The following is a 22761-nucleotide window of genomic DNA, read 5'->3' on the forward strand; positions in this document are numbered from 1 at the left end:
CCACTCAGGATGCCGTCGGTGCCATGTTACGATGGGCAAATGGAACGCGTGTTCGAGGTGACAAGCAAACTTTGACAACAATAATCCAAAATGTCACGATGGCGGCAATGGGCTCGTGAACGACATAAAGCCTGTCGTTACCTGAAGCCGGCTCTCGCATCTTTAAACCTCAACGTTCAATCCTGCTGCAGGAACCGGCGTCACTTAACCAAACATTTACCCGATATCGAAATACAGTAAGTAGATACCGGTAAACATTTCTAAAAAAATCAAGATGGAGGCTACAAAGAGGCGACAAACACAAGACGTCTCAGACGTCTTGTGTTTGTGTTGAGACGTCTTGTGTTTGTCCCCTCTTTGTAGATTCTGTCTTGGGTTTTAGAGATGTTTTAACTTTAACCAGCTCCGCTGTCTTATTACGTTCTCTAGATACCGGCACTCCTTATTCACTCAAAAATGTCGCTAAGTGCGATTTTAATGCGATTAAATGCAAAGGTGCAAGCGAGCTGAATTTGCGTTTGTCCTTTTTCCCTCTTGTTACCCTTTTCCAGGGATTATTTTCGTCGTCGTCGTCGTCGTCCCTAAGTACGTTGTTCGTTATGGCGATTGAGTAGAAACGCGTTACCTGAGCACCAACGTAACGAGTTATTGTCTCGTTACCCCGAATTGTCGTGCCTATCAAACGGTCACCGATCCCAATATTGATCGTCGTTAATATTTCCTCGCCTTTTGACGTGTTAATTCGTGAAAAACTGTGACTATACTGGCATACCTTGTGGACGTATTTTTATGGTCCATCTAGCGTCATCTCGTCGTACAATTGACTGGTGCGAGATGGGATGAGAACTAGGATGTGTACTTGTGTTGTACACGTTCCCCTTCTGAAGTAACTAGTACCGCTATTCGTTACGTCATCAAAAAGTAACGGAAATACGTTACTCATCGCTTCTCGCCACTTGTTTTTGTGCTTTCGTCGCTGCAAGTTGTGACAACGATACGGCATATGAGAACTATACGGTTGTTATTTATATTTTCGTTGAACATCCGAATTGTGCTTTCATTAGTTGTGTTTCCCTGCACCACAACTGCCACGTCCCACCTGCAATTTCAGTTGTAAAATGGGAAAACATTTAATAAATTGTATTGTATTGTACTGCACTGCATTATCTTAAAACGTATCTAGGTCGTTACTTTGTTACCAAGAAAAGTGACAAGAATCAAGTAACGTACAACTTTTAACGCGTTAGGTGCAAGCCTTCAGTTAATCGACAATCAAAAGGGCATTTCTGACGTCAATGCCGAGTTGACGTTTCCTACTGCACCAATTCTTCAAGGGCTGTTACTGGAGCGAAGCTATACGTGATAAATAAATAAATAAATAAAATAAAACTTTCCAGGTACTTCCCAATCGGCGTGGTGTTCCTGCTGTGCGCTTCGATCGGCCGCGGCGACGACCTGGGCGAGCACGCCTTCAACATTGGGGTCTACATCGGAACGGTGATGACGGGCCTAGCCATCCACTCGCTGGTGGTGCTTCCGCTCATCTACTACGCCTTCGTGCGCAAGAACCCGCTGGTGTTCGCCAAGAACCTCTTGCACGCTTTCGTCACGGCCTTCGGAACCTCTGACAGGTGGGTGGCACGCAGTATAACCCATTACCTTTTTCAGTAACGTAGTAGCGTACTATTTAATTTGTCAAAACACTAATGGGTAACTTACTCCCGTTACTTATTTCAAGTAATGGGTAACGTAGTTACGTTACTCGTTACATTTTCGTAAACCCTAAAAAAAAGTGCACTTAAATCTTGTTCGTGTCGACGCTACGAGCTGATGGGATCAATCGGACATCGTCAAAAGCGTATCATCCTGGTGTTTGTCGTGTTTCTGTACGTGTTCTATAATCGCTGAGCCAATCATAGACAGGAAAGGCCCAGTGACTGGCTATTTTGACGCAGCATGATTGGTCCCCTTAGCTCGTAGCGTTGGCTGAGTCTGGACATGAGCTGAAACAAAGTATATGCGCCAAGTCATTAAGTATCGCGCTCCTTCCACATCCCTTCAAAAGGTTGCCTCTCTTTTCCCCGCGCAAAAAGTCCCACTTTAGAGAAACCCGAACGCCCTAGCCCTCTGTCTTAAAAAAAGAAAAAAAAAAAACACGTTGTTAACGGTAATTGATAGACAAACAAATAACGCAAAAGTAGTGTGCGTCACTTTGATCGGTAACGCGTTTGTTTTATATTGAGGTAACGTAAGTCGGTAACGCGTTCCTTAAATTTATTTTACGTGTAACGTATTTCGTTACTTTTGTTTTAGGTAACACCTACAACGTCATAGACACTAACACGCCTTTTCCAGAGGCTTCAGTAGCAGTCCTACTGCTCTTGCATATCCTACAGGAGACACGCTATTCGCTGGAAACACGAGGGAATTCTCTAAGGACTCTTCTCAAGTATGTTCCAAAGCATGTTGGCTTGATACATATGCTTCGAACATACAAGGAAGAAACGCCCCAGACAGTGTTGACCGCTACTTTACACCCATGGCTACACCCCTTCAACACCCTAATTTTAAACGACACAGCGGTAAGATTGCCAGCATTTCATCTTTTTTTTTTTTTTATGGCATCCACCAGCAGTTTAAGTGTGTTTCTGTAACATCTTCAGGGTGTAAGCCCTGGTACAAGCTGATTTACACACTTAAGGGTGTAAAACAGGTTAGTGTGAGCGGTGACGTAGCTGTCATAGCTACGCCTGCTGCACGAGGGTTAGTGCAGCTGAGTTGCGCTGCAGTATACATGTTCTGGTGAGACGAAATAGAGTGAAGTAGGTTAGTTGTAAAGTGAAAACTTCTATTCGTATTTAGCATAACGACACCTATCAAGTTGCATTTAAATTGTGGGGTTCTCGACGAGGCTCGATAATATCAGGTGTATTCTTCATTCTTTTACTCACAACTGCAACCGTGGACTTTCATTATCTTGCCTTGATGGAGCACGGACGTATCAAAACCATATGCTGACAATCTCCAGTATAGTTTACATGGCGCACCGGAAAGAGCACCGGATTCGTTGCCTGACCCGCTTCACAGCGCAATGGATGCAGACTGCAGTTCTTTTGAACCACGAATTGCGCTGTTTGTAACACTACTCTATTGGAGAAAATGATTTGACATAACTATGTACTCTATAGTGAACTTTGCGTTGGATACTTAATACCCTCATACAGTCTAAACAAATTGTCACTGTTTAACTGGACTGCTTTTTTTATCATCCTTAATAGCTAGGGACGTAAATCAGTCAATCAAAACTTATGTTATAACTTTAAAAAAAAAAACACATACACCCACAAAAAAAATTTTTTTTTTGTTGTTGTTTGGCAAATAAGCGCCCTTAACTCTTGAACTTGACGATAAAAAACTAACAACTATATAATGATCACGGGATACGTGATGGGAAGAACACGATGAAATACGTTCAAACATGTAAATGTGACGACCAAATCATTTCACTTATTTTTGTTGTTGCGCATAATGACGACCTTGTCATTTTCATGCCAGAAATCAATTAACGGGATAAGTCTGTTGGTTATTTAATGATAAATTTCGATGAACATGAAATAACATTATGCTATTTACATTTTTTTCTCTCAATTTATGAAGGTACACATGTCAAGTCTAAATCCGCAGTCACACTATTAGTGCATCACACAAAAGACGGTCTGCGGAATTTTTTGAGGCGTGTGTGACGCTGCAGTCATATTGATCATAAAAAAAAAAGAACGGTCTACAAACATGTTCGAAGCGTACATACGCATGAAGCAAACATGCTTAGAATATGCTTGAAACGTATTCCCACATAATTATGTCCTAATGCATGTCTGCGTCGAACGCCGTGTCTTTTGTAGGATGTATGAGCAGTGTGAACCCCGGCTTTAAGTGACCAGTGCCTCGTCAAGTAGCCCGTTGATAGCTCAGTTGGTAGAGCGGTGGACTGTAAAGGAATGGCCTCGTCAAGCTCCTTAGTCGATTGCATGCCCCTTTACGGACCCTGTCCGAAAAGAATAAAAAACGTTTGATGGTGTCACTAATTTTCTCTTCCTGGTCTTCCAGCGTGGCAACGTTACCCGTGACCTTCATGTGCCTGGAGCAAAACAACAAGTTGGATCGTCGGGTCACCAGGTTCGTTGCCCCCATAGCGTCCGCCTTCAACCTGGACGGCACTGCGCTGTACGCCGCCGTAGGCACCATCTTCATCGCCAACCTCAGCGGCATCGAGCTCGACTTCGCCCACTACCTGGCCATATGGTAAGTCGGAGGCGAGCTCCTGAAGCTCGCGTCATAGGACTTGAAAAGCGACCTCAAGGTGAAATTCGACGTTTCGTTAAGTCTTAAGCCGGGATCACGTGGCTTATCATACAAAAGGCACCCTGTAGACACCAGTCATCGCGGCATCCGTGGTTTGAATGCTCCTTGCCAAGTTTCTCCTTGAACTCGTTGCCATGCGGCATTCGAAGCACGGATCTCGTGGTGGCTTACGTTCAATTCTGTTTGCAGACTCTTTTTTTGTATGGTGTATAAGTAGTGGGACCCCGGCTTAAAGGTTCTTTGGGACACCTGAAGCTGAATTTTAGCTAAGCGTCGGCCGTCATGGTGAAAAGAACTCGACAAGCGTTTCTTTTTTTTTTTTTAAGCTTTATGCCACGGTAACACTTTTAATACATTATACAAAAGAACGCCCGCAGGCACTGTTTGAGGCACGGAGGTAGAACGCTTCAGGAGGAGACATGCGGCCACCAGAGGTGAAGCCAGGAGTGAGGAGGGACATGCCCCCCAACGATGACCCAAAACCAAGAGACGCTATTGGACGAAAAGGCGTGAGCTCTTATTTGTATGACCAGTGTCACCGAGGCTACAGAGTGCCGTCCGATGCTTCGCCAAGAGTCAGAGCTTGGCTGCAGGACTCTCAAGAAACTCAGAATATAAGCGAAAAGTCGGCCGTCATAATATGAAGATCTAAAACAGGACCTTCTGAAAGCGAGTGTTGTACTTGAAACTTCCATCAGATCTCTTTGTCAAGTTGTTCATGCCTTTATGCTACCTCCACGTTTTGTCTTGCTCTAGTCCCTAGAGCTACTTGCTTGGAGTCTAGAATGAATTGATTAAGTGGGATTTTATTTTAAAAAAAACACTGATTAACAGGCGTATTATATACGAATCTAAAGAAAGACCTTAAAAAAAAAAACGTAAAACCGAGGTGACTTTTGCATATGGAGCGTGTTATAGACAAGACTCCCTTGTTTAGTAGAGAAAGAGATAATCAAAAAGGTACTCTCGACACCGGCTCTCAGCAGCACTGGCTATTGATTTTGAGTTTGTGTATAAGCACTTAGAAACAGCAAGCAGTGCACCTGGAGCATGTCTTACAGAATATGATGCTGACGTAGTTTGACTCGCACCCTGCTCAAGCTTTAGCAGCTCATACGTTCACTCATTTAGTCCTGAAGGCTCCCCTAAACGGATTCGTGTGCCATAACGCCCATAAAGATTGGTAACACTCTGTGTACGGAAGTCCAGAATAAAAATATAGTTTGTGGTTCTTTTATGTCGGCTTCATATAAATCAAAACTGTCAAGGCATTTAGGTATGGTATAGTGTTATCGAGAGCACTTTCAAGATATTCGCTAGTTAAATATTATATCTCGCATCATCTATGAAATAAAAGTTGCGCAGATAGCGAAGTCCTCCCCCTCTTTTAACAAGTCACATTTACTCTGAACATTAACACACAATACGTAAACAAGAGGGTTTGCTTACAGAAAGGGTAGGCATTACGCATCTGCAAGAACCCGTTGTTTATTTGAAGAGCGAAGCATTTGCAGATATGACCTGGCACGACGTCAGATTCATGAGTTGGCGTTTACGGACTCTGCACTCCTACTATCCAACTGTCGCCATCAGAGGATCATAAGAAAGACCTCAGAGTCAAAAGAGATTACGCTCAATGTCTATGGCCGAACGCTTCGATCACGGGATAGAAAATGCACTTAGGGAAGTGCTAAAAAATGATCAACAAGGCGAAAAAAAAAACGACTTATCTATTTATTTATTTCCATTGACCTTTAAGAACCCCTCATGGAGGGTATTACAGAAGGTTTTAACACTTGCGTTTGTAAAATTAGTAAAGAAAACAATAGATACGAATAAAATGGCACAAGAAAGTATGCATGGTAAAATGGAAATCAATCAAGAGCAAAACATTGTGAAGGAACTTTCGTTTTCTTTCCCATCCCTTTTTTTAATTATGAGGCAGCAGTGAGCATGACTTCGCTCCATTTATTTTTGAAATGAAGAGGATGAGAAATGAAATGATGCTGTAAGGAAGGGCATTTCATTCTTTCGCTGCTGGGAAAAATGAAGCAGACGAGGTGACTGTTTTAGTTTTGGTGCGCATCACATTAAGTGGATGACTGATACGTTAAGGAGTTCGTGCAGATTGCATGATGTACGTTTATTTTGGCTGGAAATCGTAATGTAATCTCTGAAAGAGTGTTAGTGCAAAATATTTTCGGTGATGTAATAGGTTATCTAGCTGAGCACGTTCCTCTAGGCCGGTGACACTTATTTCATATGAATAGCTAGAATAAATGAACCTAACTGCACGATTTTTAATTGCTTCTAATTGATGACAGGTAATTTTGGAATGGATTCCATATAGCGACAGCGTACTCTAGCTTTGGCCGGATTAGTGTTTTATAGGCGGAAAGAATTAAGTTTAATGGTACAAATCTGAGGTGATGTTTTAGTTGTCCGAGTTGTCGGTAAAGACGACGTCAACTGCAAAAAGGTTAGCGCGCAACGTCTTACCTAGAGGAGCACAAGTGGACGACATTGACCCAGCATTAGATACGTAGCTGCAGAAAAACAGAAACTATAAAGTAAAGGCCTTTCGACTGACCATTCCTGTTTTTCTGTTTTTGGCGCAACGTTGACAGCGTGGCAGCAGCACTGACGAGCTTCGCGAACCGTGGCATCCCCAACGCGGGTGTCATCACCATCATCCTGGTGCTCAAGGCCGGAGGCATCGGACCTGCTCACGTGGGTCTCCTTCTGGCCGTTGATTGGATCATGTGAGTATATCCTATTTCGACTAAGGATGCCCGTAATAAAGTGGGCTGGAAACAAATGGTGTTACAAGCTATAGCCAATGACAATTTAGAAACGGCAAAACGTAGCAAATACTAGGCACAAATAGAAAAAAAAATTACATTGCTACAGATGGGCAAACTTCTGCCATAAACTAAAAAAAAAAAAAGTACGTTGTGCGACGGCAAAGGATGTGTGACTGTCCCGAGGAAGCGCGGTACTGCTGGTTTTCCGAACTTGGTACGTCCAGGAACGCTCTGAACCAGAAAACGCGTTGGCAGCCGAAAAAGGGATGGAGCGTTCCAGAAGAAGGTTGGTTGATATAAAATGAAAGCCGTTTACAACAGCCTGTGACACCGAATTAGAGCGCAGCTCTTGAGGAGGAGGAGGGAAGGGCACTGAGGGGAGGGTATACCCTCCTCCTTACCTCCTCATTCTCCCTCCTCGCTCCTCTTCCTCTTCCTCGTCCTCCTCCTCCTTCACCTCTTCCTCTTCTCATCCTTCAAGCTCCTCCCTTCCCACCTCCTCCTCCCTTTCCCCCTCCCCTCTCTCTCTTCTGTTCCACTCCTCCTCTTCCCGTGCGTTGCATTGTGGGAAATGTCTCATAATGCACCGCGCGGTTACGCCGACACCGACGGCGACGGCGACGGCGACGGCGACGCCGCTCAAGCCGGAAACGGGCGCCTAAGAGCTGCGCTCTAACATGCGGGAGTCGCCTGCGTTGCCAGCACCGCCACGCACACGGCAATAGTTGTAAGTCCGGAAAAGCCTTAACGCATGTGTTAATGGCGCCATTAAACCTAGCAAAAAATCGAATATATTTTTATTTGTGATTACGATTGTTGTGAATTGAACCCCGCATACTTCGGAAGTTGCGAACCAGATGCCCCCCCCCCATAAGCCGCCGCTGTTTAAAAAAAAATAATTAAAAGCTAAAAAAAGTGAACTTGATTTAGTGTATTCAAAGCTGCTCCTAATTAATCGGGGCGCCAACATATCATCGGCGCTACCGTGCAAACATCTCCCAGGTCCCACCGGAATTCCTCGCCAAGTAGGTTCTATGGCCGTTTTTAATAACCCTCGAGGAAACCCAACGCCGACGGAACTTGCTTCGTTCGATCGTTAACGACTTTTATGTTAGTTGCTTTCCTTTTTTCCCCCCTACTCAGGTATAAACCTTCGTGGTCAAGGAAGGCTCAACTCTTACGTTAGCGCCATTTTACTCAAACTATTTCGCCAAGCCAGAATCCCTTTGCGGAAAACAAGTCGTCTGCTTCCTGCGCAGCAGTTGCGGTGTTGTAAGAAAGAAGCTGAGCTCTGATTGGTTTTTATTGAAAGATAGTGGGTAGACCTCAAAGCAAGCTGCCTTGAGGTCTACCCACTATCCTTCACTCAGAACCAACCAGAGCTCGGCGTTCTGACGTCATCACAATCCGTGCAAAAGAAGTAGACGAACTTGCTCTCCGCATACACCAACTCAACCCTGACGTCACGACACTGCGGTGGCGCTGCTGTCGTCACTGAGCATGCGCACGCGTTTCACATCGCGGGTACCTGGTTTCTGCGTACACGCAGCGCGGCAAACGCTGACTTGTTCGTAGACAATGTGTTGGTCTATAGACGTACATACATTTCCAGAGATTATTGCCCAACATCAAATGCCGAGTCACTTATATGTGGACGCCAGCGCAGCGTCTGCTAGTACCGCGAAAATGAGCTATTGTCACAGTCTCCTTTATTCTAGAAAGCCTGTCACTTCCACGACGGAGCCATTGAGCTCCAGGCCGCTGGAAAAAGGCGAGGAGCAACGCCAAACGGTTAGCGGTACGGTGGCGCAGAGCCGCTTCTGGGGTGATCCCTCAGCCGGTGCCAAAAATACGCGCGGTGGCCTTTCCGCGAAACAACAAGAAACCGCAACGTAAAAAAAAAAGGAAACGGGAGATGGACAGAATTGTGAAGGGGCGCCGCAAAATTTTCGTTCCCCCCAAAGAAAAAGTAAATAAAAAGGAACGCGTTTATGTGTTTGGATTTTACCGCTGGGGCATTGTTTAGATCTTACCGAGAGACCCCCTGGGCGAGCCCTCTTCCCTGATCTCTTTTCCAGTTCACAGCAGCCATGTTCTTTCGCGATTTGGAAGGCTTTCTAGAACGAAGGAGGCTATGCTACTGCTCATGTTCAGAAGGCATTTCACAGCGCAGAAGAAAAAGATGGCAGCTTGCTAAAGGTGGCAATTGGAATGGTCCACGTTGTAATTGATTTTACCGCGAGTTTATTTCCGGCAGTTCGGTTTTACACATCAGTCTTTATTACACCGAAATAACCGGCGACCTTAAGTGTCTACGCTGACTACATCGGCGCACCTTTGTCATGTAAAATTAACGAAAAAAGCATTACTTAAAAAAAAAAAAAAAACAGTATATACTTTACCGGTTAATGTGCATAATAATAATTGGGATTGTACGGATATTTATACAACCATTTTAAAGTTGCGACGAGTCACTCGCTGTAAATGAGCAATTTAGCCAGTGCAGTACAAACCGCTAGCCTGGGGTCCTTAACGTGCACCATGCAGTAGTGATACATGACCACACGCCGGTACGATGCTCATCCAGATCGAGAAGGGCAGGGATGGGGATTGTACACAGGATCCCTGCATGTTGGTCTAGTTGACTTTCTCTTAAAGGCAGCGGTACGCCATAACCACAGTGTCTTAGCTCCTATCAGTTCTGGAGTGCTTGCATAGAAGATATTGAGATTAAAATTATAATAAACATTGATTATTCGATCAGACCTATGTTCGTTCCTTTCCACTTTTAACGGCCATAGTCATAGAATTAGCCGCTTTGTTGGCCATTTGCTCCACCAGAAGCATCGCTCTAGTTCCACGGTTACACAATATATCATTATGACGTAGTTAGTAGGAATAATATTTGTCTTCACTTGCAGAAGTAAAGGTAAAGCAAGAGTGCCGGCCAACACTGACGGAGCTGGTATTTGAGCGCGATGACTACAAGTTTTCACCATGCCCTTTACACACATAATCGAACTTGCCGTTCGCGACTTACGATAACTAGACGAGATACAAAGGATTGTTTACGTGCGTCCGTAAACACTTATGGCGAATTCCACTGGTCGTTTTGGAGCGCGCCGGGATCGACTTTTCTGGAGCGAGCCTATTTCACTGGGTCACTGGGTCATCGGGATCAAGACCGACGTGTTAGACTGGTCGTTTTGGATTAGCTCCCGCTCCAGATCTTGATCTGGATCCGAGAAAAGTCGCTCCCACGATTTTGGCGGATTCAACCGGAAGCCAGCCGGGCCAGCCCTTGGCGCACACACGTGACTTCCTTTCTCGTGGGGCATCTCGTCTGATCTCGCCCTTCTCGCCTCAGAAGAAGAAGAAGCACGTCGCGGGCTGGGCTCCTAGATTGTCTCGACATCGGAAGAATTCGTAATGGCCGCTTGCTTACCCCTTGGCTCGACAGCCGGTTCGTTTTCCAGGAAGGAGAAGAGAAGGTATTTGCCGCGCTACGGGCATCCCGGCAATCTTTGCTAGAAGCGCCTGAGACATTCCTGCCGCTCGTGCGTCGAGTCGAACACGTGTTAGCGACGTGATTGCGAAAACGTCTTCGAAACGACCGCGGCGGCTGCGGAAAGGCAATTCCCGGGCAGTTGAATGACGGGAAGGCATCCACCGATCCCGGAGCAGTGGTCATGTTCATCTGGGGATCCGTAGGCGGCGCGACCCCGTTTGGATCGTGTGCTCCAGTCCGGATCTGGTCAAGTGATCCCGGCGCGCTCCAAAACGCCCAGTGGAATTCGCCAGTAGATATCTAAATGGAGCGAGGAAATTTATCCGCTAAATTTTTCGGAAAATCTGAATTTTCATATGTGTACGAATGTCACGCCATGCTACGGCCCGTCACGTGACTGTGACGTCATGTGATGCCACACATTGTTGCGTCATGCGATACTGCTTTGATTACGCGACGTCATAAAATCGCGTGACGTCACATCATGCGGCACAGTGACGACGAATGAGACGCCTGTCATTGTGACTTTATAACTGATAAATATTACCCGCTCCTCGTCCACGGCCACGGAGAAGCACAAAACCTGACTGCTACAGATAATGTTTCAATGGCGACTGATTAAAAAACAAACAAAAAAACACGTGCTGCCTGCTTTCTTGTTATCGTCTTTATGTAGCTATTACTGACAAAAAGTCGTATTTTTCGCTCCCAATGTGCGAAGAAACGAAAGCAATAGATGTATCACGGTCGCACAACGCGGGTGGAATGGTGCCGTCACATAGTTGGAGGACGGAGGTGCGACGTGGTTAATTTTCATAGCCGTCGTGGTTTGCGTCATGGACGCCACTGATGGCCGCCACAAGTGCTCGGTGATCAGTGAGGTAACTGGGTAAACGGGGTGGAAGCTTCTAAAACCGTCCAACTTTACGCGTAGCAGTTGAATAGCGCCAAAGTTGGATTTCGCATAACGTGAGTAATGTTTGAAAACAAGTCTTTCAACTTCGAAGCAGACGACACGATGATTCCCCCTTCGTCGCCCAAATTCTTGCGGGACGCCAGGGCTGCACTCCTCGCTCGCATCGCGCGGCACGGCGTACGGTCAGTCCCGACTTCCCTCTTCTTGCGGCAAGAAAGGAGAGAAAAAAGTTTTTCCATTATTTGTGCGCACAGCGACGACAACGGACGAGGACGAAATCTCCGCCAGGTGTCGCCCATAAAGCTGTCGCTTTAAAACATCGTCCTCGCGTTTTTCTGCTGTTAAATATTCAACAATGACGTCACAGTCATAACTAGAGTTACGTTACAGTGTCCCGTTATAGAGTGTAACACACGTAACGTCGCGCGATGTAACATCACGTGACACTACAACGTCTCGTCATGTAACGCGGTGTCACATCCCGTGACGTGATGCGCCGTTACACGTCAACACGACGTGACACCGTCAAGTCAAGGATTCACGCGACACTGAAGCTTCGTGTGACATACCGTCACGTGATGGGACGTCAAGTGATACTGCGACGTCTCGTCATGTGTCGCTGTGTGACATGACGTCACGTGATGTGACGTTACGTGGCACCGTGCAGTAAAGCTTTCAGTGACACTGTGGCATTCTGTGACACAGCGGCACATGACGTGGCGTTACGTAACACTACATCGCATGACGCGGCGTCACGTGGCACTGCGTAACATGAGTAATGTCACGTGAGCACCGCCTCGTAACCGCGCGACCACCAAACCAAAAGGAATGTCATGCTATTCCATTACATCTCATTCGACAGCAGCCATAGAGAAAGCGTAGTTTTTACTTCCTCGAAAGGTTACTATATATTGATCAGGCTCGCCGAACCGCCTCGCCAATCGCAGCCGTTCACTGAAGCGTTTTATTGCTCCGTAAAAAAAAGCTAGCGAACAGTTTGTCCGCATGACAACGTTTGTTAAAGCAGACGCCGTCACCCGTGCGTCACGTGGAGAACTGGTCGAGCTTAATAATTGCTGAAAGATTTATTATACGCAACAACTTTAAGCAACCCACCTCACCGACTATTAAAAACATTATACTTGGTTTTGAAGAAACCTAAAGCCGGAGTCATACTGCTCATAGGTCATACAAAAGGCAGTCTGCGAATACGAATCACCGCAATATCCGTGGTTTGAATGCCGCGTGCCAAGTTTTCTCCATGAACTCATTGCCAGGCGGCATTCGAAGCACGGATCTCGCGGTGACTCGTTCGAATCTCTATGCAGACTGTCTTTTTATGATGTCTAAACAGTGTGAGCCCGACCCAGAGACTTATCAAATCCCAGGATGTTCAATCACCCTGTACATTCAAAAGATACTTGCAATAGGCCGATCTCACTAGCCAGTTAGACTATACCACCGATGCCGCAATGCACAGAGGGAACTTTACAGTCATGGGTAAGTTACTTTTAAAAAGTAATTCGTTACAGTTACAGTCACTTTCAGAAAAAAGTAGCGAAGTTACCGTTACAGTTACCGCAACAAAAGAGTCACTCGTTGCAGTTACAGTTACTTTTACAAAGTAACGACGTTACTTTTCAGTTACTTTTCTATAACACAAAAAAAATTAAGAAAAAACTAAAAAACGCCCCTCACAAAGTTTTATTGCATAAAATTAAGAAGCACGCTTTTTACTTCATATTGTAACTTAGCAGCAGTTGCTTCTCGAAGTTAGTGTTTGGAAGTTTCCACGCCAGAGTAGTGGCGCAAATCAAAATACGAAACATGCGCAGTGCGGAGTAGTGGCACTAATCAAAATACGAGACATGCGCAGTGTCCTTCACGTGTATTGTTGTTTTACGGTTGATTCACCCAAGTAAAAAGCATTTGCACAGAAAAAAAAAAAGAAAAACCACAACATAGGTAGGGCTTCAAGACACTAAGATGTAAGTGTTCAGGCACAAAGTACAAGCGCGTGCGTAAAGGTAACTAGATATTTTTTCATAAAATCTACACGTGGCTATATTCGGGTCGTGACTCGCGAGAAAGAACGTATTCGCAACTTTGTGCAAGGCCAACTTGACACTCAAAATGTCGGAATAGACGATTTGAAAACTGCAAGGAATGACTAAATTGTACCCTCGTTCAGTGATATATTATTCATAAAACACTGAAAAATAACGACAAAAGTAACGTCTTTACTTTCATCGTTACCTCAGAAAAAAAGTAATAGAACTACAGTTACAAGTTACATTTTAAAAAAGTGACTCGTTACAGTTAAAAATCACATTTTTAAAAAGTGACTCGTTACAGTTACAAGTTACCCAAAAGTAACAAAGTTACTGTAACGCGTTACTAGTAACGCGTTACTACCCAAGACTGGGAACTTTATAGTCTTTCTGCACGTGCGACAACCCCGCTGGAGCAATGCGCGTGTGAAGCATGAGACGGCATGAACCCTCGCATGCACGGCAGTCTGCCTCCTGGGAACTAAAGTTATGGCGGCGGTCACGGATGCGCCGAACGCTTAGTGCGATCGGTTTATTGCAAAAAGCTCCCTCCATGTTAGCGCGTTTACAATGCTAAACGCCAGCTCTGGCTTGTACGCACGTACTAATACTGAGAAGACTATGTAGAATGCTTCAAAACTACTCGGGATCCCCTAGCGTATTTAACAAATATTTTTAAGAGAAATATTTTTTGTTTTTTTGTTTTAGCACCGTAGCCCTTTAGAACAACAAACAACAAATGCATCTCGCTGAAAGGTCAAGACACATTCTTGGCAATTTTTTCTATGTTTGAGAGTCACCAAAACATTACATAAAATATAACTACAGGCAGTGAATGTTGCAACAAAAAAAAAAGCTAAATGTTTGTTTTTCTGTTATTGTTTTTGTGAATAAAAATTTGTTTGTGGCTTTGGTGGACAAACTGAAAAGAACTGCTTATAAACAGGTCACAGCGTTCAGTCATTTTAACAGAATTTTTGACGACAAAACATTATCACCTTTTTGGTTACTCAAGCAACCTTCCACAGTTCCGCTCACTCACCCACATGTGCTTCGACGACCAGTTGGTGATGCTAAAGTGTATAAAAGGTTTCTAACGACACATATTTGAAATATCTCGAAGTGCTCCTCGTTTGTCGCTCTGATGGAAAGGAAACCCACGGTGTCACCAACTTGCCGCAATGGAAAGGGCTTGTGAACACTTGGCGACAGGGTTAACCTGAACACGACATCAGCGTTTCTTCGCAAACTATACAGATATAGTATCGACACGCATCAAATTTAACCCCAAAGTTGAACTTTTAAATGAGCGCCTTCCAAAATATTACATTTTTGAAAACGGCCTTTCACAGAAACCTTTCCAAGCGTCAATAAGCAACACTGACTGCCACCATATGTTGGGCACAGCATCCTGCGCGAAGTGCGTGATTTAGATTAAAGTTCAGACCGAACGCTGTACCATTGCTCGCGTCCAACGCATGCTTAGAGCACATGCCCAAAATATGGAGGCCTCGGTTAATCGACGCAGCAGGTACCGGAAGGCGCGCACGTTTGATAAGGATCTATTCTAGTGCCCGAGTCCCACTAGAGCGACAAGCAGAAACAGCCGACACCAACAAGCCTCAAGCCCGTGCAGCATACACGTGAAGGTACCTTTAGCAGGCTTGCAGCCTCAGGGTGCTCGTGAGGTAAGCGCGAGTGATTGCAAAACTGCCAAAGGTAACCTTCGCATGCGTGCTGCACGTGCTTGAGGCTTGTCGGTGTCGGCTGGTTCTGTTTGTCGCGCTAGTAGGACTCGGGCATATCAAAGAAAAAAAGAAAGAGAAGCTGGCAACCACTTTTTCGTGCTCACAAATGTTCTTGACTGTGTCGCGTGCCTGGTGCCGGAAAAGGTTGTTCGCTTGCCGTAAAGCCTATTTAGTATAGACTTTGATTCCTGTCGGCCTCGAGGGAATAGCCCATGACGCGTCTTGTTCGACGTCCTCGCAGGAACCGCTGTCGCACGTGTGTCAACGTGCTGAGCCAGTCCATCGCGGTGGCCATCGTCCACAAGTCCGTAGAGATGGAGCTGAGGAGGAACCAGAACGCCCTCGAAGACTGGGGCAAGGACGAGCTCAGTCTCAGGCGGGCCAGCAAGTTCGCACCCCGCTAGCGGCCCGACATTTCATGCCTGCCTCCATTCACCACGTCCCGCCACTCCTGGTCAACGTCTCCCTGAACTCGAGGACTCACTGCTGAATCACGTACCGTCACCGGGAGTATTCCACGATACCGAATGAGCGGAATCCCCTGTCGCAGCAGTCTCATTTTCACTGTGCCTGATTGGTGAAGTCGGTGATAAGATACGAGTGAAGAGGATGAGCGCCATCTCGATGGGCTTTTAGCGCTGCTTGATGGGGTCCATCGGAGTGTAGTGTCGGCTGCCGTACGACTTTATATGAAACAAAGCACAGAGTGTGCGATGTGTATACATATGGCTTTCAGGTAGCGCCATTGTACCGTGCTCGTGGTCATTCGCACCTGTTCTTGCCGAGAAAAAAAAACGCATTCATTGCATGGTGCAAAATGTATGCCGCATAAGGCACGCGCTCTGCAGCAAGGCCACCCACAATGGCACCTGATGTGACATAATTGCGAGCCATGTATAAACACACTTCGCATAAGTTCGGAGTTGGCTCTCTTCCTGATCACACACGTCTACTCCATTATTTCACCCTTCTCCCTCGAGTATTTGTTCTTCTCCACCTTTCCTAACGAAAAGCCAGCCCCTGTCACCTCCAGAAAAAAAAAAAAAAGCCTATTGTTTATACGCCGTGGGAAATAGTTCTTGCAAGGTTTGGTTGTCGGGAGAAGGAATGACGCTTATGGCGTTTGAAACGTGTACGTCGTGATAAGCTAACATGTATCTAATCTAAAATGCACGAATACATGCTATATCTTAATTCTCCGCATTAAAGAGGGCAATTAGTAATGCTTCACGAGGAGCCGGACCTCTTTTTTATTGTTTTACTACGGATCAGGAGGTGAAAACGATTGTAGATAACAAAGTCGTATTGCTAAGTGTTTGACGCAATCTAAAGAAGGCCAACCACAGATGGGACACGAGTAAAATTTTCTCTAAAATACAACATCTTTCATCTTATTCTCTCTCTTTGGACGTGTGTTTGGGATAGCGTTTGGCTAGGACTCGTGTTCCCACTGACTGAGCACGAGTGTCAGCCGAAATCGGACGCAGCACTTCGCCAGCACGCAGCGACGCCAAGTCGGACGTGTCTGCCACTTTGCGGTGAATCTCGTAATGCTTCAGCACGTTCGTCGCTTGGTCGGCGGGTCGGGGATCCACCAGCGATGACGTCATGCACAGGAGTTTCTGCCTTGCAGAAGATTCGGTGCCGATGCCAAACGTATAGAGTGCGTATAGAGATGACAGTCTCTGCGCTTTTTTTTTTTTTCTCCCTCACGTGATATTGTGTTGACAACGCTTTCGTCAGACAGATCCGAACTTACGTAAGTTTATTTGCATCTTCGTATGCATGTGCAAATCAAGTGTCTCGAATGCAATGTTTTCTTGTTTCGTTTTGAGCAGGACGTCTTCTCAGATATGAAGCGAGACTGACAGAACGCCACAAAGACCTTCACCCTTCGCGGCCCTCTCTTGGGGAGAATCAAGTGCGGTGTTTGTCAGTTTTTTTTTTCCCTTGTGGTTTGTCATGGTTTGCTTGTACTATGAGGCTGAAAAATCAATTCTGAATCATATCTGGGCAATTGCCAAGCAACTTGTGTTCAACAGATGGGAATTTCGCCAAATTTTTACAAAAGCCCCATTTTCTACACAAGTGCTAAGTGCATACGGTTATTAATATACCGGAATTCACGGCAGACGTGACTCGTCAATGCTAATTTCGAACGCACACCCAATAAGAATTGTCTTTCAGATTATCACTTTTATACAGCCTGGTGGCGTGGACGCTTGATAAAGCGCGACGTCTAGTTATAGTCCGAACACGCAATCGCCATTTCTTTCCATAAGACTAACACTCTCTCGAATATACCTGCATTTGCGTGACTCGGTCAAATGAGGCACGCCATAAAAATCTGCCTGAGCGGTGGAACGGGCTCACGTGCGGCATTTAGTTCGGTCTTTAAATTTACTCCTAAGAGAAAATTGTGATAAAGATGTCGGGCTAACGTTTTAGGCCAGCCTTGTGCACTTAGGGACTGGCTCGGTGCGGAGATCTTATGTACATAGCGACAATTGGTTAGCTGACGGTGTTGATACCCAAAAAAAAAAAATTGCGGGCGTTGTGTGTAATTGCCAGTGTTTCTCATTTACACGCAAAATCTATACGTTTTGTCATGATTATGCAGTTCGGGTGCTCTCGCATTTGGCTGTTCTGCTACATGAATGCTTCGAGTGTTTACCTTATTGTAGATAAAAAAAAGTAAAAAATTTAATAAAGCATTGTTGAGCTCGATTGTACGAGTTGTGTGATAAAGCAATGCATTTTTAGCCGCTTACATTAACTACCTCAAGTTTAAACTGAGCACGGTTCGACGAGCCGGGAAGACGTTGAAAACATACTTATGGTTGTTCGCAGTTTGCTCAACTACCACTTCGTGAATGGTAAATATTACCAAGTCTTTCTCACTTGCACTTGGCTGCTGGCAACCACGACTTACCAAGCACGTTATGACTGTTTCCTCGTGAGTCGGAAAAACGAAGGCATAGCTCTTAATTGTTTTAATGTATCCTAAACACAGTCAACGCACGAGTATCGTTTCTTTTTTCTTTCTTTCTTTCGCACTCCCCCCTTTTTGACCCCCCCCCCCCCCCTGACCCAGTGACACATATGTAAGAGGAAAAGTTGTAAAATAAAAACTTTAATCACTCAATACCCCATCCCCCTACCTTGTCCTCCTCTAGGACTGGTCATCAGCCACCAACACAAAGGAGTGATAATGGGGCTTATTCTTAAAGAGGTACTGACACCCCAAATGTCGTAATTTTTTTCTTTGTTGACTGAAACGATGCAAGTTCTAGTCAAAAATACACACACAAAAAAAAAAAATCCACAACGCAAAAAAAAAAAGAAAAAGAAATCCCACGCCCGCGCTAGCTTTTTTTTTTTTTCTTTTTTTTTGCAGTCCTTCTCTCTGTCTCCTCATCTCCTCGATCCGTTTTATTTGTGACGTAATCAGTTATGAAATTTAGAAGCTTTGTAAGTGCCATTTCTATAATATTTATTAACGGCATTCGTAAAACGTGTTTCTTAACGAATCGGGCATCGGAGTCCGAAAATGCTGTCGACTCCAGACTTTTTTATCCTCCCTCGGAAAACATGGCGGAGCTCGGCACACAGCAGTGTATTGAGGATGATCGGGGAGTCGGGGGATCGGAAAGGAAATTGTCAAACGGTGAAAACGGCTGGGTTTGGTGGCTGCGCACCGTAGTTTCGGTTGTGACTCCGCCGGTGCATTTTTTCGAGCACTACCGGCGCGACATGGCCCCTCACGACGCTCACAAAAGTGCACTGCGCGTCCTCTTCGACCTCACACCGTTAAAAAAAAAAATTGAAATCGCTGCAAGGGCCCTAAAAGAACTTCAAACTCGAAAGTGAAGCGTCGTCTGCTCACCGCGACACGACTACTACTCCGACGCCCGGTCGGGCGCCGTAGCAATTGTCGATGAAGCGAGCGGCGATGAAATGTTGTCGATGAAACGATACGTATCCTGCATTAGCAACTCACAACGCCCCAAGCATTCATGACTCCAGCAAAACGGACGGCACCTAGCGGGCAAACACTAAACTGGCCGGAACACGGACTTTCGCGATTTCCGCTCGTCTCTTGTATAGCTTCCGTGATTACATGTTGTCGGTGGTTTGCGCGATAGAACAGTTGTCCCCTTGACTGCCCTAACTTTAGTATCAGCTTGTCACCCGGGTTGCTCTGAACGCAATCTATACGTAACTGCCTGAACCAGACATTCCGCGTGTATCAGCGTTCATTAGCACCGTGGAAAGACAGTAGGCAGTCCTTTCATCGCTTCCTCGAAGAAAGTCGAGCCTCTGAAAGCTCGCTTAACCAACGCATCACCGCAGGTTGCAAACGTGGAAAACAAAAAACCGGGGCAAACCATTTTGAGCCCAATGCTTGCCTGCTGATGCCCCAGCGTTGTGCATTGAGCTGACACAAGACACAGCACGACCTGTTTTTAACCCCCATATTTGCCCGATAGTGGCGCCCCCTATAGGTCGCTGGAGTCGCGAATACACGAGAAATGCCCAGTTACTTTCGGATGTCAAAAGACCAATGCCGAGCGCCGTCGTCACGTGGGCACGCGAAGGTACTAATCGGCTCGGGCTTCACACGTCCGTGCTGCCGCACCGGCCGTACATCAGAATGCCCCCCCAATTCCCTGCGCCGTGCGGAGTCACATGGGGTATCAATGATGAATTGTGGGAATTTCCGGAAGGGTCTATTCTTCGAGATTTCGTCCTCCACTACACCGCTTCAGAGGATGTCTGGAAACGAGATTATACGAACATGTTTCGTCTCTATAACATACGTTTAGTGCAAACAATAAATATATGTGTATGTTATCTTTAAATATCTGTTTACAAGTACTGAATTAGTGGATTTCAAGCTTTTTTGTATCCAGCGTGAAACTTCTAGTTGTGTTATTGTTAAAACAAGCGCAAGCGCTTTCTAGTTTGTCAACAGTGGGCAAGTGAACAGCTTCCAGTTTTTTATTGACTGAACTCGACTACCCATCAAACCATCTTGCCTGGTGGTCTCTTAGAAGAGGTGTATTCTGCACTGGCTCACTGCGTTGTTGTAACTGTAGCTTGCTAACTAGCCTAGTTCTCATCTTTGGCATCCTCCGAAATGCAGCCGTAACATAAAACATTGCAAGTACTGGTGTCCAATTGACGACGGCTCACACATTCTATGTACATGTATTGACGTGAAACAACAGTCGTTTCGACTAAGAGCTCATTGGATGCGTTAGTGGAACCCACGTATTCAACATGTTCATGTGAGTGCAACCTTGAAATTTAATTTTGTCAGTTTGTACGTGTCGGATCGAAACCTTATTCATGACCGTAGAATAGCTGCAAGGGATGAACTCATTAAACTGTTCGAGCATGTTTTCATTGCTTCATCAAGATAAACAGATTGAAACAAAATAAGGCCTGCTTACAGTAGCGTCTGACCACGTTTGCTTAACATTACGTGTTGATACGACCGCAAGATACCAGGACATCCATGCTTCGTATAATTCTCCTGCAGAGCTACACCTTTATTTGGCTGCCATACCCGAAGCACGAATCTCTCGGAGTCTTGTGATCGCAACTGTACGGAAGCCCTCCCAACCTAGGGTGCCGCAATGTCTTTCTGTATAAGGCGATGACATCGTTTGCAGGCGGTTTGCAGTACCATAGCCTCCTCTATACTCACAAAGCCTGACAGTTCTACGACGGGGCCATACACTCTTAGAAAAAAATGAAAGCCGTTTACAACTCCCTGTAACGCCGAATTAGAGCGCAGCTCTTGAGGAGGAGGAGGGAAGGGTACTGAGGTTCACGTGTTATCGGGGGGGGGGGGAGGGGTGGTCACGTGACCTTGGAGGGGTCACATATCCCCCTCGCCAAGGTCACGTGGGGGTCACGTGACCTGGGGGTGTCACGTGACCTCGGGGGGTCACGTGACCTCAAGAGAAATTTTTCCGCGAGATTTAGCAAGGACATTTTTCCGCTAAATTTAGCGGGGAAATTTTTCCGCTAGATTTAGCGGGGAAATTTTTTCGCTAGATTTAGCGGGGAAATGTTTCCGCTAGATATAGCGGGGAAATTTTTTCGCTAGATTTAGCGGGGAAATTATTCCGGTAGATTTAGCGGGGAAATTTTTCCGCTAGATTTAGCGGGGAAATTGTTCCGATAGATTTAGCGGGGAAGTTTTTCCGCTAGATTTAGTGGGGACGTTTTTCCGCTTGATTTAGCGGGGAAATTCCGCTAATTTAGCGGGGAAATTTTTCCGCTAAAATTAGCGGGGAAATTTTTCCGCTAGATTTAGCGGGGAAATTATTCCGCTAGATTTAGCGGGGAAACTTTTCCGCTAGATTTAGCGGGGAAATTTTTCCGCTAGATTTAGCGGGGAAATTTACCCATAATGCACCGCGCGGTTACGCCGACGGCGACGGCGACGCCGACGCCGCTCAAGCCGGAAACGGGCGCCTAAGAGCTGCGCTCTAAAAAGGGTATGGATAGTCCTCCCTTAAGGGAGGAACGGTCTTGTAACCTATGTTTCTTTAGAAGGAGAGAAACTTTCGTCCCTGAAGTACGGGAGCGAAGTTCCTCCGTCGCTTGCATCTCAATATGGCGGCCCCGAATCGAGCAAATAGAGCCCAATAAGGCTTGACGAGGACGCTACGTCTCTTGTACGGGACGAGAGGAGCAGCAAATAAAAGCGTAAGACGAGCTTTCTGCGAACTGTGTTTGTTTCCGAAGCCAGATTCCCCCCACAGGTACAGAAACTTGCGTTTCGAAAGCAGTTACTCAGTCTTCTCGTTGACAGCACTGCGATGTTAAATGGAGACAACCGATACCCATGCAGTTACTTCGCGCACTTTGCGTCTTACCTCTGATGTTCCTCGAGTCACAATTCCTTCGTCAACCGCACATCACGGAGAAGGGCAAACTTGATCCGCGAAACCAAAAGCCGCTCTCGAAAGAACAAACTCGAAGCCGCTGTTTATAGGCAACCTGCAATGCAGTTTGGCGCTACACGTTGCGCCATCTAGCGGCTGCAAAATAAAGAAACTGGGTAGGCCAGGTAGGCCAGGCCTGCGCGGGTCGCGGGGGCTGCCGGCGGGTGCATCCAGAAGCCACGTGTGAACGTTGCATTTCGGATCGGCGTGAGCTTTTCTGGAACCGTTTTTCGTAAAAGTAAGTCCCAACTTCACGTCTCTATGGCCTCACCGGGTTCCTGTAACATCTCGCCTACTCCTAGAGTTCCCCCCCCCCCCTCCCCCCCGAAAAAAATAAACGTTGCTACTGCTGCGTGAAAGACGGCCACAGCCGCGAAGATGACTCAAGCGTCAAACTTCACCGCTTGCCT

At 45.9% G+C, this 22761-nt stretch overlaps 1 protein-coding gene across 1 annotated transcript in view; it reads left to right on the forward strand.

Annotated features, from left to right (window-relative positions):
- The window catches only part of LOC8027521 (excitatory amino acid transporter 2-like), a 54699-nt gene extending 36584 nt beyond the window's left edge, over positions 1-18115 (forward strand). The window contains exons 7-10 of the mRNA XM_029983354.4: positions 1398-1631; positions 4108-4302; positions 6990-7124; positions 15631-18115. Of these exons, the coding sequence (XP_029839214.1) occupies positions 1398-1631; positions 4108-4302; positions 6990-7124; positions 15631-15793 (727 nt within the window). The 3' untranslated portion in view covers positions 15794-18115. The remainder of the gene's footprint in view (positions 1-1397; positions 1632-4107; positions 4303-6989; positions 7125-15630) is intronic.
- Positions 18116-22761: the final 4646 nt, after the last annotated feature.

The sequence above is a fragment of the Ixodes scapularis genome, unplaced genomic scaffold (assembly GCF_016920785.2).
Source record: "Ixodes scapularis isolate PalLabHiFi unplaced genomic scaffold, ASM1692078v2 PGA_scaffold4__175_contigs__length_147842914, whole genome shotgun sequence".
NCBI classification, from domain to species: Eukaryota; Metazoa; Arthropoda; class Arachnida; order Ixodida; family Ixodidae; genus Ixodes; species Ixodes scapularis.